General features: G+C 42.9%; 1 protein-coding gene across 3 annotated transcripts in view; it reads right to left on the bottom strand.

The window, feature by feature from the left end:
- LOC139386356 (lissencephaly-1 homolog A-like) overlaps positions 1-19,478 on the bottom strand; it is a 73,659-nt gene that overhangs the window by 20,370 nt on the left and 33,811 nt on the right. For all 3 annotated transcript variants that reach the window (XR_011629035.1, XM_071131893.1, XM_071131894.1), the window contains exon 3: positions 2,047-2,131. Coding sequence is in view for 2 of the 3 variants with exons in the window: in XM_071131893.1 (XP_070987994.1) it covers positions 2,047-2,131 (85 nt within the window). In the remaining variant the exon portion in view is untranslated. The remainder of the gene's footprint in view (positions 1-2,046; positions 2,132-19,478) is intronic.

The following is a 19,478-nucleotide window of genomic DNA, read 5'->3' as shown; positions in this document are numbered from 1 at the left end:
TAACAGAGGTGAAATGGCTTGCTAGTTAGCGCGCGCTAACTAACTAACTAACTAGAGGGACGGAAGCTCTACTGTTACACTGGCAATACTAAAGTACCTATAAGAACATCCATAGTCAAAAGTTAATGAAATACAAATGGTAGAGAGAAATAGTCCTATAATTCCTATAATAACGACAACCTAAAACTTCTTACCTGGGAATATTGAAGACTCATGTTAAAAGGAATCACCAGCTTTCATATGTTCTCATGTTCTGAGCAAGGAACTGAAACGTTAGCTTTCTTACATGGCACATATTGCACTTTTACAGTCTTCTTGAACATGTTTCATTATTTACTTGAGGCTAAATTGATTTTATTGATGTATTATATTAAGTTAAAATAAGTGTTCATTCAGTATTGTTGTAATTGTCATTATTACAAATAAATAAATAAATAAATAGGCCGATTTAATCGGTATCTGCTTTTTTGGTCCTCCAATAATTGGTATTGGCGTTGAAAAATCATAATCGGGCGACCTCTAGTTGGTACATATTTCCATTGTCTCCTCATGTGGTGTTACTAATGGGAGAGGATGGAAGAGCCATGAGGGGGAGAGTTGAAGGGATAGGGGTAGCACAACACTTAACTTCTCTGGTGATTCAGTACAGTTCTATAGCAGGTCACTGGCATCAGTTCAGCTATCAAACAAACCATCAACAATTCAGATTGACAGCCTAGCCACTGTTTCAATGGGGGAGAAACAAAAGAGAAAATGTGGAACTGAGGAGTACTGCTATAGGCACAGAGGGGAGGTGTGTGTTCTGAAGCTGAACTACTGCTCCTAGGCAGAAATAGCTCTGATGGAAAATCAGAGGTGTCCAAGAGAACAGTTGCTGCCTCGCTCAGCGCTTGGAGCGATAAAATGGGAGGAGAGGTTCACAGGATGGAGGGATGAAAGGAGTTGTGGCATTGTGTCCGTGAAGAGAGACGAAGAGAGGTAGAGAGGGAGGAGAGAAAAATCTAATTTGCCATCTGCCAAGACCCTCTGCCGACAGCTTAACACACACAGTCAGTCAGTGATCCACACACACACCTTCTAATCACTGCGGTCTGCCAGTCTAATCAGCAGGGTGTGTGCGGGCAGTGCCAGACGAGAGGTGTGGCATGCTGTTTCGTATACTACCTTCAACACCACTCTGCTCACCTACATACCGCATTATATTATTTTAGGAGGTCTTAAAAGAAACCCAAGACAAAGGCTGTGTAAATGTAGCATTAGGGGAAATGCCTCCATTCTCCATTGGTATAACCTACTCATTTAACAGGTAATAAATAAACTAGATTAAGGCAATGGAAGGCTGGAATTGCCAGCATCATTAGGGCAGGTTTTTAACACAATCCTGCCAAGGTGTGCCTGTGTGTGGTGTCAAACGTGTCAGGGAGCTTCTCTGTCCATAGCAATCTATTATTCAGGCTGTTTCCACTAACTAGGGAGGAGGAAGGACTGAACCCCTCTCCTATCTGTGCTATAGAAATATGGAGGAAATTACAAAGACAGGGAGAGAGGAAAAGAGTCAGACACAGAGAGAGCGAAGGGAGCATTTACATGTTACCCTGCCACATGTTGTCTTTGTGCTTTGTTTTGTCTTGTTTGAGGAGAGATTGTACATTGAGGTAATTCAAAGGGCACTTATTTTCCCAGGGCTTTAGCTGCTAGCTACCTGCCATTACATTAGCTCTGATAGAGATAGTAAGGAAGACAGGTTATCTTCAGCTTCTGTTCCACTACCTGACTGCAGCTTCTCCCTCGTGTGTGTGTGTGTGTGTGTGTGTGTGTGTGTGTGTGTGTGTGTGTGTGTGTGTGTGTGTGTGTGACAGACAACCTAATAATGACTCTAGATTCCCTTAACTAGGCTCAATTGGCTTCAGTCAGACTTGTGTCTGTGTCAATTAAAAGGGGGAATAAAGTAGAAATTAAAGTGGTATTGTTTGGGTAAATAGGCTTGATTTATAGTGAGCGTGTATTATTGTGTGCGTTTGTGTGTAATGTTCCATCGTTACTCACCACGTCTAATTCTGCCTCCTTCTTGAAAGTAGAATATGCCTCTTCATATCCATTTGAACGAAGGTAATCAGCTATCGCTCGATTTCTGAAATAGGACAAAAGAAACCAATGATTTATCTTATTAAAAGCAGTTGAGATTAGAGTTTCTCTTGTTAAGAAGATGAGACCTTTATCTTTAAAATGGAGAAAAAGCTTGAGTCAGGGATTTGACTACAGGTAAAACAAAGAACGAAAATAAGTGTGTCTGAGTAACAAGTAAATTGCATTGGTCTTTTGTTTGACATGTGTTAAATAGAAAAATAACACGCACGGCCACACGCTCACAGAGCAATTTGACACAGATAGATAGCACATGTGTCTGCTGTCGATAATGAGCTCTTGTTGCTCTGGGCAGATAATGGAGGAATCACTCCCCACAGAGTAGAGAGAAAATGAAAACTAGACTACTGTACACCACAGAAACACCTGCAGACAGACATGCACACGCTCTCCTGACACACAGCTTTTCTACAAAATCCTTCACATGAAGACCAGACATGAGCCAAGCGAAAGCCGAGCTAGAGGTATGAGATGAGATGTTGAGATAGACATGACAATAGACCAGCAGACAGAAGCAAACAGTAAAATGACTGCCTGCCTCTTCCTCTCTTTGTTCAGGTTTGGGACAATAGAGACACGCTCAGAGGGACAAGCACACACATACGCTTAACTGAGCTGTAGATCAACCCTAGGACTACAACTCAGGCTAAATTTACCCACCAAGGGCTAGGTTATTTCAGTGGCAAAAGTCATTCAGCTGAAACTGTTGTCTAAACCAGGGTTTCCGTTAGGAAAATGTAGCGGAGGACAAGACGGAGTAACATTTTAATTTAACGGACCCATATCTATCGGTTAATACCCTCTGTAGTGACTTGCGGACGGAGGCCGAGCAGTTGCTTACCAGGCAGTGACGCAACCAATCAGGCAGGATGCTCTCGATGGTGTGGCTGTAGAACTTTGAGGATCTGAGTACCCAGTGCCAAATCTTTTCAGTCCCCTGAAGGGGAAATAGGCTTTGTCGTGCCCTCTTCACAACGGTCTTGGTGTGCTTAGACCATGATAGTTTGTTCGTAATGTGGACACAAAGGAAATTGAAGCTCTCAACCTGATCCACTACAGCCCCATCGATGAGATCGGGGGCATGCTCGGTCCTCTTTTTCCTGTAGTCCACAATCCCCTCCATTGTCTTGATCACATTGAGGGAGAGGTTGTTGTCCTGACACCACATAGCCTATAGGGAGGAGGTCAGAGACCTGGCCGTCTCGTTGTTGTCAGTGATCAGGCTACTGCTGTGTCATCAGCAATCTTAAATGATGGTGTTGGAGTCAGGCCTGGCCATGCAGTAATGAGTTAACAGGGAGTACAGGACGGGATTGAGCACACACCCCTGAGGGGCCCCTGTGTGGAGGATCAGCGTGGCGGATGGGTTGTTACCTGCCCTTCCTACCTGGGGGCTGCCCGTCAGGAAGTCCAGGATCCAGTTGCCGAGGGAGATGTTTATTCCCAGGGCCCTTAGCTTTTTGATGAGCTTTTAGGGCACTATGGTGTTGAACGCTGAGCTGTAGTCAATGAATAGCATTCTCAAAGGTATTCCTTTTGCAAATTGGAGTGGGTCTAGGGTTTCTGGGATAATGGTGTTGATGTGAGCCATGGCCACAGGCATGAGTGCTATGGGTCGGTAGTCATTTAGGCAGGTTGCCTTTGTGTTCTTGGGCACAGAGACTAGGGTGGTCTGCTTAAAACATGTATTACAGACTCAAACAGGGCGGGTTGAAAATGCACTTGGCACTTGCCAGTTGGTCAGTGCATGCTTGGAGTACACGGCCTGGTAATCCGTCTGGCCCTGCGGCCTTGTGAATGTTGACCGTTATTTTTTTTTAAAGGTCTTACTTACATCGGCTGCGGGGAGAGTCATCACACAGTTATCGGGAACAGCTGATGCTCTCATGCATGTTTCAGTAATACTTGCCACGAAGCGAGCATAGAAGTAATTTAGCTTATCTTGTAGGCTCGTATCATTGGGCAGATCGTGGGTGTGCTTCCCTTTGTAGTCTGTAGTAGTTTGCAAGCCCTGCCACATCTAACGAGCATCAGAGCCGGTGTAGAATTATTCGATCTTAGTCCTGTATTGACGATTTGCCTTTTTGATGGTTCGCCGGAGGGCATAGCGGGATTTCTTATAAGCTTCCGGGTTAGAGTCCCGCTCCTTGAAAGCGGCAGCTCTACCCTTTAGCTCAGTGTGGTTGTTGCCTGTAATCCATGGCTTCTGGTTGAGGTGAATGTACAGTCACAGTGGGGACGATGTCATCGATGCACTTATTGGTGAAGCCAGTGACTGATGTGTACTCCTCAACACCATCGGAAGAATCCCAGAACATATTCCAGTCTGTGCTAGCAAAATGGTCCTGGGGCTTAGCATCTGCTTCATCTGATCACTATTTTATTGACTAAGTCACTGGTGCTTCCAACTTAAGTTTATCCTACTAATGGTCAATTTGCCAAATGGAGGGCGAGGGAGAGCTTTGTACACGTCTGTGTGTGTGTGGAGTAAAGGTGGTCTAGAGTTTTATTCCCTCTGGTTGCACATTTAACATGCTGGTAGAAATGAGGTAAAACTCAATTAAGTTACCCTGCATTAAAGTTCCAGGCTACTAGAAGCGCCGCCTCTGGATGAGCGTTTTCCTGTTTGCTTATGGCCGTATACAGCTCAATGAGTGCGGTCGTAGGGCCAGCATCGGTGTGGTGGTAAATAGACAGCTATGAAGAATATCGATAAACTCTTGGTAAATAGTATGGTCTACAGCATGACATACTCTACATCAGGTGAGCAAAACCTTGACACTTCCTTAAATATCGTGCACCAGCTGTTTACAAACATACAAAGACTGCCACCCCTGGTCTTACCAGAGGCTACTGTTATATCCTGTGATAGTTTATAACCTGCTATTCATGTCGTCATTCAGCCACGACACCATACGCTTCGCATTGACCATGGTGACATTAGGTTTGTATGAGGCTGCTCGGCCATAGAAACCCATGATGATACACCATCCTATCTGGTTTGAGCTTAGTGGGACTATCATTTATTTTTCAACAGGACAATGACCCAACACACCTCCAGGCTGAGTAAGGGTTATTTGACCAAAGAGAAGTGTGATGAGTGCTCCATCAGATGACCTGGCCTCCACAATTAACCGACCTCAACCCAATTGATATGATTCGGGATGAGTACAACCGCATAGTGAATGACAAGTACTGAGCATATATGTGGGAACTCCTTCAAGACTGTTGGAAAAGCATTGCAGATGAAACTGGTTTAGAGAATTCCAAGAGAGTGCAAAGCCATCAAGGCAAAGGGTGGCTGCAATGAAGAATCTAAAATGAACTCAGCAAAAAAAGACACATCCTCTCACTGCCAACTGCGTTTATTTTTCAGCAAACTTAACATGTGCAAATACTTGTATGAACATAACAAGATTCAACAAATGAGACAAACGGAACTAGTTCCACAGACAAGTGACTAACAGAAATGGTATAATATTTATTTATTTTTTTTATAATGGGGGGGGGGGGGGGGTCAGAATAAAAAAAAGTAACAATGCAGCTGGTGTCCGCACCAGATACTAAGAACTGCAGTGGATCTCCTCCTCATGGTCTGCACCAGATTTGCCAGTTCTTGCTGTGAGAGGCTGTTCCAATCTTCCACCAAGGCACCTGCAAGTTCCCGGACATTTCTCGGGGGAATGGCCCTAGCGCTCATCCTCCGATTCAACAGGTCCCAGACGTGCTCACATGGGATTGAGATCCAGGCTAGGCTCTTTGCTGGCCATGGCAGAACACTGACATTCCTTGTCTTGCAGGAAATCACGCACAGAACAAGCAGTATGTTTTTTGTTTGTTGCAGGGTTTAAATTTTGATTTGTTTAACAATTTTTTGGTTACTACATGATGAAAATGTGTGTAATTTCGTTTTGATGCCTTCACTATTATTCTACAACGTAGAAAACAATAAAAATAAACTCTTGAGTAGGAGTCCAAGCTTTTGACTGGTCCTGTAAAGAATTCAGACCCTTTACTCAGTCCTTTGTTGAAGCACCTTTGGCACCTTACAGCCTCGAGTCTTCATGGGTATGACACTACAAGCTTGGCACACCTGTATTTGGGGAGTTTCTCCCATTCTTGTCTGCTCATCCTCTCAAGCTCTGTCAGATTGGATGGGGAGCGTCGCTGCATAGCTATTATCAGGTTTTTCCAGAGATGTTCGATCGGGTTCAATACTGGGCTCTGGCTGGGCCACTCAAGGACATTCAGAGACTTGTCACAAAGCCACTCCTGCATTGTCTTGCCTGCGTGCTTAGGGTCTTTGTCCTGTTGCAAAGTGAACCTTCGTCCCAGTCTGAGGTCCTGAGCACTCTGGAGCAGGTTTTCATCAAGTCCAATCAATTGGATTTACCACACGTGGACTCCAATGCAGTTGTAGAAACATCAAGGATGATTAATGGAAACAGGATGCACCTGAGCTCAATTTCGAGTCTCATAGCAAAGTGTCTGAAAACTTTTGTAAATAATGTTAATTTTATTTTTAATACATGTGCAAGAAGTTCTAAAAAACAGTTTTCACTTTGTCATTATTGGGCATTGTGTGTAGATTAATTAGGAAAAATATTTATTTAAACCACTTTATAATAAGGCTGTAGCGTAACAAAATGTGGAAAAAGTCAAGGGGTCTGAATACTTTCCAAAAGCATTATCCCATCAATGAACAGGCTAAAAAGCATTATTTCGCACTGGGATTTTTCTTCTCTCCGACAATTAACAGACAAGACCTGGCTCTTACCTGCTAACAGAAACCCTGGTCTGAACTGAATTCATTTATAGTGAGAATGGAAATGTGAGTTTAAGATGGATAATAGGTGTCAAAGCCTGAGGGTTTACTCTCTCATCATTGGATGGGTCTGAGCGTGTGGGCATTGGGTAAAGGCTATTCACCTGACAGAAAAATGATGTGAAAGAATAAAAAAGGTGTTGTGCTTGGCACCGAGACTCAGAGGCTGGCTGGCTTTAAAGTGGTGCGTGTGTGGTTGACAGTCTGTCAGCAGAGCATGTAGCTGGCCTGGCAGCCTGACTGCACCCTGCCCTTTCCCTCCCATCCCTCCTGTATCCCCGTCTCCTCCTGTATCTCCGTCTCCTCCCAGATGACAGAAGCAGTGTGATTACAGCTGAAGGTCAGCAGGAGGTTATCGCTCATGTGACATCCTGCTGCAGGTCTGGGGAGGAGGTTGGTGTAAATGAGTAGCGAGGAAGTGTCTTTGCACGTCTGTGTGTGTCTGGTGTATACCGTGTTTCCCTAGAGTCACCCAGGTCCAGCAGACAGAAACCCTTAAAGCATATTGGTCGTGCGTGTTATGACGTTGGCCTGGGGGTAGGTTTATGACAGTCATAAATACCTCTCTACCCCACTGATGTTACATTTGCAAACCCCTTGGTTTAACAGAGATTCTGGGAATCCAATTTACCAGCAGAGACATTCTTCAAAGGACAAAGGACTCGGTTGGGCAACACGGCCTTCCATCTACCACCAACCTACCGAAGCGCAGCTCAGAGTAAATATTTATTGCATTTTCCTTTTCCAAATGGGCGGTAATTTAGAATGCAAAAGATACTGTATATACGATAGCACAGCTTCGCCCTTTGTTCCTCAGTCTTCCCACTCTTTCACTCAAACCCCTTTCTTTTATGTAACCAGCTGTCATATCTGTTCCGCCCGCTAGTGACATTTTCCTTTATGACGTAATTTGTAATCAAGTTATGATTTAATTATGTGTATGTGTAATTCTGTGTGATTAGTTAGGTATTTAGTAAATAAATAATTAAACCCAATTTTGTATTGCTGATTCAACTTGTTAGCAGGGTTCGTGCAGATAACTTTCAGATGAGACTGAATTAACTTATTGATCCTACTTGAGACGCAGATGTCTCAACTAGGCACCTGGAAATGCAAATGCACTACGCTAAATGCTAAATGTACTCGTTAAAACTCAAACGTTCATCAAAATACACATGCAGGGTATAGAATTAAAGCTACACTCGTTGTGAATCTAGCCAACAAGTCAGATTTTTAAAATGCTTTTCGGCGAAAGCATGAGAAGCTATTATCTGATAGCATGCAACACCCCAAAATGCCTGAATGCGACGTAAACAAAAGATTTAGCGTACCCGGCGATACACAAACGCAGAAATAAAATATAAAACATTCATTACCTTTGACGAGCTTCTTTCTTGGCACTCCTATATGCCCCATAAACATCACTATTGGGTCTTTTTTTCGATTAAATCGGTCCATATATACCCAAAATAGCCATCTATGGAAGCTGTGTAATTCAGAAAAAAACATTGTTTTAAAACGCAGCGTCATTTTTTTAAATTAAAAAAGTCGACGATAAACTTTCACAAAACACTTCGAAATACTTTTGTAATCCAACTTTAGGTATTAGTAAACGTTTATAATCTATCAAAATGATTACAGGGCGATGTGTATTCAATAGCTCCTCGTCTTCAAATCAATGGCCGACAATGTGCACTTCAAAACATCCTGGCGGAGACCGGAAGAAATGGAATCCAGTTAGTTGGATTTACCAACAAAAACCTCCCCGGATAATGACGACAATGGCGACATCGTGTGGAATCTGTAGGAATTGCATGCAGGTCCATAATTAATTTTGTGCCCTTTTAACAATCCATGAAAGTGACGCATGGATATTATTTGTAGCTTTCAGTGAGCAGTTTTTCTTGCGCTTTTCGATGAAACACACAATCTGTTATAGTCACAGCCGTGATTTAACCTGTTTTAGAAACTTCAGAGTGTTTTCTATCCACACATACTAATCATATGCATATACTATATTCCTGGCATGAGTAGCAGGACGCTGAAAAGTTGTGCGATTTTTAACAGAATGTTCGAAAAAGGAGGGGGTAGGCTTAACAGGTTTTAAGGTGACAATTAATATTGACTGCTATTGATGTAAAATATTACTAGGTCTTAAATATTCTTTCGTGGTGCCCCGACTCTCTAGTTAATTACATTTACACGATTAGCTCAATCAGGTAATATTAATTACGGAGAAATTATTTTATAGAAAAGCATGTCATATCACTTAATCCGGCATAGCCAAAGACACGACATGCGTATGTACTAGTGTTATCCTGAGCTGCAACAGAAGTCAGTCTGACTCTGGGGCTGCTTGCTACAGCAGACAATGGTTTTCTGTGGGCCTCTCAGTTGAGCCGGGGCAAACAAAAGATCCTCACTGTCATCTACACAGAGATATTAAAGAACCCAAACCTGCCACAGCCTGTTCTGTCCTTTCCTCCAGATAAGCACAATACCCTGCACGAGGGCTAGCAGGGCCTAGAGAGAGATAGCCATCACCGCTATCTCGGGGGCGGCAGGGTAGCCTAGTGGTTAGAGCGTTGGATTAGTAACCGGAAGGTTGCAAGTTCAAACCCCCGAGCTGACAAGGTACAAATCTGTCGTTCTGCCCCTGAACAGGCAGTTCCTAGGCCGTCATTGAAAATAAGAATGTGTTCTTAACTGACTTGCCTGGTTAAATAAAGGTAAAATAAAAATAAATAAATCTCGATTCAGATTCATTAACTTAACCTACTAGAGGTCGACGGATAAATCGGAATGGTCGATTAATTTAGGGCCGATTTCAAGTTTTCATAACAATAGGACATTTTTGGGAGCCGATTAAAATAAAATAAAAAACGTTTTATACCTTTATTTAACTAGGCAAGTCAGTTCAGAACACATTCTTATTTTCAATGACGGCCTAGGAACGGTGGGTTAACTGCCTTGTTCAGGGGCAGAACGACAGATTTGTACCTTGTCAGCTCGGGGATTCAATCTTGCAACCTTACGGTTAACTAGTTCAACGCTATAACCACCTGCCTCTCGTTGCACTCCACGAGGAGACTGCCTGTTACGCGAATGCAGTAAGCCAAGGTAAGTTGCTAGCTAGCATTAAACTTATCTTATAAAAAACAATTAATCAATCATAATCACTAGTTATAACTACACATGGTTGATGATATTACTAGTTTATCTAGCGTGTCCTGCGTTGCATATAATTGATGCGACGCTGGGGGGTGATTTAACAAAAGCGCATTTGCGAAAAAAGCGCAATCGTTGGACGACTGTACCTAACCATAAACACCAATGCCTTTCTAAAAATCAATACACAGAAGTATATATTTTTAAACCTGCATATTTAGCTAAAAGAAATCCAGGTTAGCAGGCAATATTAACCAGGTGAAATTGTGTCACTTCTCGTGCACGCAGAGTCAGGGTATATGCAACAGTTTGGGCAGCCTGGCTCATTGCGAACTAATTTGCCAGAATTTTACATAATTATGACATAACATTGAAGGTTGTGCAATGTAACAGGAATATTTAGACTTAGGGATGCCACCCGTTAGATAAAATACCGAACAGTTCCGTACATCACTGAAATAATAAACGTTATGTTTTCGAAATGATAGTTTCCGGATTCGACCATATTAATGACCAAAGGCTCGTATTTCTGTGTGTTATGTTATAATTAAGTCTATGATTTGATAGAGCAGTCTGACTGGGCGATGGTAGGCAGCAGCAGGCTCATAAGCATTCACTGAAACAGCACTTTTGTGCGTTTTGCCAGCAGCTCTTCGCAAGCACAGCGCTGTTTATGACTTCAAGTCTATCAGCCTAATGGCTGGTGTCACTGATGTGAAATGGCTAGCTAGTCAGCGGGGTGCGGGCTAATAACGTTTCAAACGTCACACGCTCTGAGACTTGGAGTCGTTGTTCCCCTTGCTCTGCAAGGTTCACGGCTTTTGTGGAGCGATGGGCAACGCTGCTTCGAGTGTGGCTGTTGTCGATGTGTTCCTGGTTCGAGCCCAGGTAGGAGCGAGGAGAGGGACGGAATGCTATACTGTTACACTGGCAATACTAAAGTGCCTATAAGAACATCCAATAGTCAAAGTTATATGAAATACAAATGGTATAGAGAGAAATAGTCCTATAAATACTATATTAACTACAACCTAAAACCTATTACCTAGGAATATTGAAGTCTCATGTTAAAAGGAACCACCAGCTTTCATATGTTCTCATGTTCTGAGCAAGGAACTCAAACGTTAGCTTTTTTACATGGAACATATTGCACTTTTACTTCCCCAACACTTTGTTTTTGCATTATTTAAACCAAATTGAACATGTTTCATTATTTATTTGAGGCTAAATTGATTTTTATTGGTGTATTCTATTAAGTTAAAATAAGTGTTCAGTCAATATTGTTGTAATTGTCATTATTACAAATAGATAAATAAAAATTGGCCGATTAATCGGTATCGGCTTTTGTTGGTGCTCCAATAATTGTTGTCGGCGTTGAAAAATCATAATCCGTCGACCTCTACTTCCTACTACCACAGATCTAACTTGATGGGGGATGAGCATACATCGGAGTCTGGTCCCTGACCAGTAACAACTTTTATAGTAAACTACAAGGGTAGACAGGGGGGAATGAGAAGCCAATTCATTACTCTACCTCAGATAGGGACAGGAGTAACAATAAGAGCAAAAAGATGCTGCAGTACTGCAGTCAGACTGCCTGCAGAGAGCCCAGCTATTCCCTCCTCACCCTGGCTCAACCTCTGGGGGGATACTATAAACACACATACCAAATTCACTATGCGGCAGGAACAGAGGGAGAAAGAGGGAAAGAGAAAAGGGAGAGAAATAAAAAGGGGAGAAAGAGAAAAAGAGTGTATGATAGGACAGAGAGAGCAAGCAGGCTGATTCATGGCTAGCAGCCCACAGTGAGACAAAGTGAGAGGAAGCAGTGTGGTTGGTTGGTATCAGTGAGTGGGCCACCATAGGCAGAGGCAAGACATGCTCAGAGTACATGCTGTACCTACCAGGTGTTGACCAATTCAACACAGACCGATGTCACACATATCAACTCTCCATCTAAACAGTGACTGGCAAATGGACTATGTCATGCTACTTACTAAAAGACAGCCAATCCCCAACCCCACCCCTTCTATAAAAAAAACTGCATGATCACAAGAAACATTTAATCTAATTAGGCTTTCACCAGCTATTGCACCCATAGGAGAGTAGACAAGTTCCACAAAACGTAACCCTAAACATAGGCTGAATGCAGCAGAGGGGGCAATGTTGGTACTCAAATGGCACAGATATGAGACAGTACAGTAAGAGCTGTTCCATGAAAAATAAACTACAAACAGAGTGGTAGCTCAGTATGACAGAGAGAGACAGAGAAATCACACCGTGAGAGAGAGGAGAGAGAGCAGCTGCATTACCTCATCCCTCTAAGACAGAGCTAGCCAGCCAGCCTGTAAATCGATGACATCACTTCCTGTTGAGCTAGCTTCGCACCACACATCTCCTTCAAGATCACCACCACAGATCCGCCATTCTGCTACTGCACAGCTTTCACACTGCACCATCCCTAATTCACGATGAAATGAATTTTGCCACAAAGCTCTTCAGACCTGGTGCGACATGTATCAAGCATCTCAGTAGAATTTCTAATCTTGTTTCAGTTTTGCCTTTTAGATCATAATTAATAATATTACATGGACAGGGGGGGGGCTGATCCTAGAGCAGCACTCCAACTCCGAGACACTTGATACATACTGCCCAGTCTTATACCTTACAGCAACACATAGAGTAAAAGACATGCCAACATTTCAGGAAGTCTACACTTGCTCAATCGTGACTGTCCCAATCATTACCAAGCAATGGGCTACTTATATTTTATTACTGGTCAATCAATCTAGGCTATGAAACCATACTTTCTGACTCGCTTGCCAGGACACCATCTAGCCTACGGCGGTGCATCTGTCTGTAACAAGGTTTCTAAGGTACACATTAAATCACAGCAGTCGGCAAGATGTATAGACCTGCAGAATAGTTCAACAATAGCATATAGGCATCGCTTATAAGACATTCAATGATGTGTCTGAATCTTGTCACATATAGAATTATATTCCCTTAGAAATAGATATTAAATTCTATGTACATGTAGGTCAAGTCTGATCGTATATGCTTGTTAGGTGTAGCTATGCCCTGCAGACATGGTTTTAAAATAAGCTAGCTAGTATTTGTTTTCTTAGCTGCCTGAAGTGCCGGATGGGTGGAATTTACACTTTTAGGACTACTCCATCGCAATCACAATCAAGCGCAGCTAAAGTACTTGAAAGATAATATATTATTTCAAATAGGGCAGCACAATTTATTCTTTTTTTAAAACCTTTATTTAACCAGGTAGGCTAGTTGAGAACAAGTTATTTACAACTGCGACCTGGCCAAGATGAAGCAAAGCAGTTCGACATAACAACAGAGTTACACATGGAGTAAAACAAACATACAGTCAATTATACAACAGAAAAATAAGTCTATATACACAATGTGAGCAAATTAGATGAGAAGGGAGGTAAAGGCAATAAATAGGCCATGGTGGCGAAGTAAATACAATATAGCAATTAAAACACTGGAACATTGGCAGCAGAAAACTGGAAGGAGAGGGGGCCAAAGTAGGAATTGGCTTTGGGGGTGACAAGTGAGATATACCTGCTGGAACGCGTGCTACGGGTGGGTGCAACTATGGTGACCAGCGAGCAGAGATAAGGCAGGACTTTACCTAGCAGGGTCTTGTAGATGACCTGGAACCAGTGGGTTTGGCAACAAGTATGAAGCGAGGGCCAGCCAAAGAGAGCGTACAGGTCGCAGTGGTGGGTAGTATATGGGGCTTTGGTGACAAAACGGATGGCGCTGTGATAGACAGCATCCAATTTGTTGAGTAGGGTGTTGGAGGCTATTTTGTAAATGACATAGCCGAAGTCGAGGATCGGTAAGATGGTCAGTTTTACGAGGGTGTGTTTGGCAGCATGAGTGAAGGATGCTTTGTTGCAAAATAGGAAGCCAATTCTAAATTTAACTTTGGATTGGAGATGTTTTATGTGAGTCTGGAAGAAGAGTTTACAGTCTAACCAGACACCTAGGTATTTGTAGTTGTCTACATATTCTAAGTCAGAACCGTCCAGAGTAGTGATGCTGGACGGGCGGGCAGGTGCAGGCAGCGATCGGTTGAAGAGCATGCATTTAGTTTTACTTGTATTTAGCAGTTGAGCAGTTGAAGGCCATGGAAGAAGAGTTCTATGGCATTGAAGCTCGTCTGGAGGGTTGTTAACACAGTGTTCAAAGAAGGGCCAGAAGTATACAGAATGGTGTCGTCTGCATAGAGGTGGATCAGAGGTTGAACAGGCTAGTAATAGGGGTTGCAACAATTCCGGCAGATAATTTTAGAAGGAAAGGGTCCAGATTGTCTAGCCCGGCTCATTTATGGGGGTCCAGATTTAGCAGCTCTTTCAGAACATCAGCTGACTGGATTTGGGAGAAATGGGGAAGGCTTGGGCGAGTTGCTGTGGGGGGTGCAGTGCTGATGACCGGGGTAGGGGTGGCCAGGTGGAAAGCATGGCCAGCTGTAGAAAAATGCTTATTGAATTTCTCAATTATAGTGGATTTATCAGTGGTGACAGTGTTTCCTAGCCTCAGTGCAGTGGGCAGCTGGGATGAGGTGTTCTTATTCTCCATGGACTTTACAGTGTCCCAGAACTTGTTTGAGTTAGTGTTGCAGGAAGCAAATTTCTGCTTTAAAAAGCTAGCCTTGGCTTTTCTAACTGCCTGTGTATATTGGTTTCTAACTTCCCTGAAAAGTTGCATTTCACGGAGGCTGTTTGATGCTAATGCAGAACGCCACAGGATGTTTTTGTGTTGGTTATTAAAGCCAAGATAATGGAATGCATTGCCCGTAACAATCAAACCGTTCTCTGCCGTGGGTGATGTTGGCTTTCGCCGATTGGTCGAGAACCGGTACACACTACCAAGTACGCTATTTAGCAGATGTTGCCCTACGGGAGTTACACATTAATAGTGTCACTGCAATTAGCTTCAAGACATAGTTACTATGGAATGCCGTTTGGGTCTCTGTGTCAAAAAAGATACAGTAGCACTGTCAAACCTGTACAAAAAAAGTCTGCAAACACAGGCCACGAACGATGTTTACAATACCACGTTGGTAAAAAAAAACAAAAAAACAATTTGTTCGACCGCAACTTCTGGGGTAGCTTGCTTTGGCTTGGTTCCTAGCTAGCGCCAATACAACCAGCCTGAAAAACAATGACCAGTAGAAACTGCAGACATTTTCATTATTCTTAGCAATGATTTAGGAATCGTTGTGAGAAAGTATTAGCTAGACTGCCACTTGTTGTTCGCCTATTGAAATTGAACTTCAGTTCATGAAAATAAATAGCTAACCAGCTACTTAACCCTGTTGCCCAAAGCTAACGATATAAGCAGCCAGCTAGCTTCATCTGGCAAGTGAGGCTCGACCAGACCAGGGTGTGTTGTGAAGCTAGCTAATAAGAATTAGGCACAGTGGAATTTGCCGTTTGTATTCAAAATAAACGTCATTGACAGTGATGCAAATGAATACAAGTAGTATAATTATGCCATACTTTTATTTTGAAGGCTAGCCAAAGTCCACTATTGTGGCTAATCCTTATTGTGGCTAGCTTCACAAAGATGGGTCCGACCTCCATTAATCAAATAAGAACCGTGAGCTAGCTAGCTTTCTTTTTTTAAATGACCAGCACTGTAAGTGCGTGAGACAACTTTACCAGCAAAAAATTTGTCAAAATTGTCATATCGGTGCATCACTCATTTCAACCCTTGAGTGGTATTGGCGTATCCAGGCTTCTATATAGTCGACTTCTGTTTACTTCTGTATAGGCTGAAAGTTTATGAAATGCCCTGTGCTGCCTGCCTGCTGCCGCATATAGAGCATTATATCATAGCCTGGGCCTGTTCTGTCTCAGTGTTATGGTGCTGCTCTCCCTGGCCTGTGAACTGATAACCTCAGTGCAAACAAACAGGGCTCAGTACAGTTGTAAAAAGGCCACTGTGACTGCCAGGCAGAGGAAGACTAATTACAGAGAGCTGGAGACATTCAATAAATAAACAAATCGAAGAAAAGCAATACACAAACAAGAGAGAGGTGGGCTTCTTCATTACTTCAGTTCTATCCCACTGCTGTCCTTGGACAGAGAATGGGACTCTATACCGCTCATAGTGGCCAGTGTTCGGCTGTGTCTGAGGCACACATGGCTTAGTAGAGCAGTAGAATGTCTGTCTGGCGGTTAAGATCACAAAACCATGTTCAGCCAAGTGGAAGCCATGGAAGAGCAGCACCATTGTAGCACACAGGAGCTACTCTGCCCACTGAGGGGCAGGGAGGAAAGAAGAAAAATAATGGAGGGGGAAACATTTAAAAATCAATATTATTTCTTCAACAAAGGATTGTGTGGATCTGTCTGAGAACATGCAGGAGAGGACTTGTTGCCTCTAACCTTTAGGGGCTTGAACCAATCATAACAGGATTGGGTCATTATGGTTGTGTCGCTGGGCAACTCTAAAATGTCCATAAAAAATACCAGTCAGTCATACGAATTCTGTCCAGCTGAATGCATCTGATTGGTGGTGTTGGGCTACTCCAGGCTTGCATCCAAAATAGCTCCCTATTACGTATTAGCGTACTACTTTTGACCAGTGTCTCATAGCTCTGGTATGGGAAATAAGAAGCTCTAGCCTAATGTAGTGCACTATATAGGGAACCAATTGAGACTGGCCCCATGTCTTGGTCATTAGACAGTGCCAATTAACAGTCTTCTTACCTGCAGCGATTCAGCCTTTAACTAGCCAATTAATCCACAAACCCATTTACTATGGAAAGGTTGAATAAAATTCAAAATAGACGGTAAATTGATACGTCATGGTTTTATGCCTTTCATTTAGCCTCCACGCTTTTAATAATACCATAAAGTAGACCTAGTTAACTTATTCTCTGTCTGAGATAGACCGTGACATACCCACCTATACTCAAGAAAGCTAATGCATCCCCTTTAGCAGTGGAGGCTACAGTTAAAATGGAATTGATTAGAGAATAACAGTATGTTCATCCCTCAGCGTAGAAGAGCACACCAGACAGCTGTGAATATGCACAGGGAAAGAAGGTGAAAGGTAATTCTGACCATAGTATTTACCAGTACCAACCAAGTCAGTTTCCCCACCACATACAGAGGCAATGACATGTTACTGATATGCAAGTTGGAGAAGAGTCAGTGAGCTCTACAACACATGGAGGTGAGGTGTGTGTGTGTGTCTCTCTTGATTGGTACTGTTGAGTCAGCTGCAAATACACAGCACACACAAAATATGCATGGTGAACACAATCTGCTGTAGATGCTGAGCTAATTCTTCATACAACAAACGGCCGCTCCCACAAGCAGCAGGCATAATGAGATTTGGTGGGCTCGACAGAGCCACACCTCTCAGGAGTCAAGGGCACAGACTAAACGAGCCGGCCTTTACATTGTTCAGCCTGAGTAAGACTACAGGAGGAGGGGGAGAGAGGGCGAGAAAATGGGGGAAAGGAGAGAGCAAGAGATAGGGGTAGAGACAAAGACAAGGGTGAGGGGAGGAGAGAGACCGTCGAGGGAGAGTGGAGTTGACCTAACAGGATTCAGGAGGCTTCAGAGGGGAGAGAGACCGACACGGGAGAGTAGAGTTGACCTAACAGGATTCAGGAAGATTTAGATTACCAACTCATGTATTCAGCAGCAAAGAGGACTAGCAGCAAGACCCACAAGTCAGGTTCAGTTAAATTAGCCTGCTAAAATACACTACATGGTTGTGTAATGCATACAAAGCACACACGTTTCATGTTTCAACAAGCAGACTTAACATCCTATGTAAGAACAACAGGAAGAGGTTTCAAGAAATATGCCCTGAGAAATGTATGCTATGATGGCAGTCTGAGCACCAGCAATTTTCAGTGAAGTTAGAACAGTGGTGTCCCCACACAATCCGTCTGTCTGTCTGACCAGCTGGATATTAGATCCATATTGCTGATGGAATCCTGCCGGCTACCCAGCCACACTCGATACACAGTACATCATGATCACACCACAGGAGTGTGTGTGTATAGACAAGATGGACACGTGTGAGCAATTTCCCATAGAAGCCAGCTGCCACACCCAATACAGAGCACAGGGAGTAATTGAGCTTGTTGTACCATTACATAAATGTATCTGCCAACAAAATGTGTTCATTGTTCTACATTTGATGACATGTCTCCATGTTCAACATATTCAGGAAAGCCAGTTAAAACAATTCCAATGAGATACAATGAACTTAGCTACCCCAAAAAGAAAAGGAATAGGACCCAGAATGAATCAAAGAGTTATGAAACAATCAAGACTGAAAAATTACATTGATTTAAAATTGGCCTCCTTTTTCCAGTCAGTCACATAAAAGCCGATCAAAGGTCTGTATGAGTGTGTCACTCTGTTTTGTTCTCAGTGCTATTCTATACCATTAGCCTGTACAATGTACTTTCACTATTAATAATCATGATGTGCTTACGTCAGCACAATCACAGCTAGTGGGTGCAGCTGAGCAGGAACACAGTCACATGAAACATATTTGACTAAAATACCTGGAAAAGACTAAAAAGAAGTTCTTTGTGAGGCAGGAAAAAATAAATAAGCTTGAACTTGGCCCATCTGCACATGTCTGCCTCCTGCCAGCAGGTCTGGGGGGGTTCACCACATCTATTTTTACTGCCGTGGTCTCTGGGCTTGAATCTAATGACCGTGGAAAAACAAAATGTGCTTTTCATTGGTTCTGGAAATAAGAATAGAACTTGATTTTTTTTTTTCTCGTAATCGTGACATCTGACAAACAGGCTTGACACTTAAAACAATATAGCTGTTTTCAGAATAAGGTGACAGAGACAGATAGATAATTTACATACAACAGTGAGGGAATCAGTTGCTATTGCAAATGTACCTCCAAGAAGCACAAAGTTTGTTTAAAAAGCCTACAAAGTCCATAAAAACAAGCACAGACAAATGTATTCCCCATTCTTTCTCACTTAACTAACAATCTCTATGGTGGCATGACTTACATCACCAGTGAGCCAAACACATCCTTGTTCTACTAGACTTTTGGTTTCTAAAAGCATGAGCAATTTAAAGAAGCTTTCACTTACCCTGAAGAAGCATCTCTCTCCAGCTCAATCTGACAGTTGAGTTCGGACACAAAAACATTGGGGGGGGGGGGGGGGGGGGGGGGGAACAAGATCAATGCGTACGGCTTGACAACAAATAAACCATGAAGGTGGTGAGGGAGGGGAAAGGGGTCATAGAGTACTGACGAGGCTGGGGCAGTCAGCTGGTCAGTCACCATTTCTCCCCAGTCAGTCCAT

This window comes from Oncorhynchus clarkii, chromosome 27, assembly GCF_045791955.1.
Source record: "Oncorhynchus clarkii lewisi isolate Uvic-CL-2024 chromosome 27, UVic_Ocla_1.0, whole genome shotgun sequence".
Taxonomy (NCBI): Eukaryota; Metazoa; Chordata; class Actinopteri; order Salmoniformes; family Salmonidae; genus Oncorhynchus; species Oncorhynchus clarkii.
Note: the sequence above shows the minus strand (reverse complement) of the source record. Positions and strands in the feature narration are given on the sequence as shown.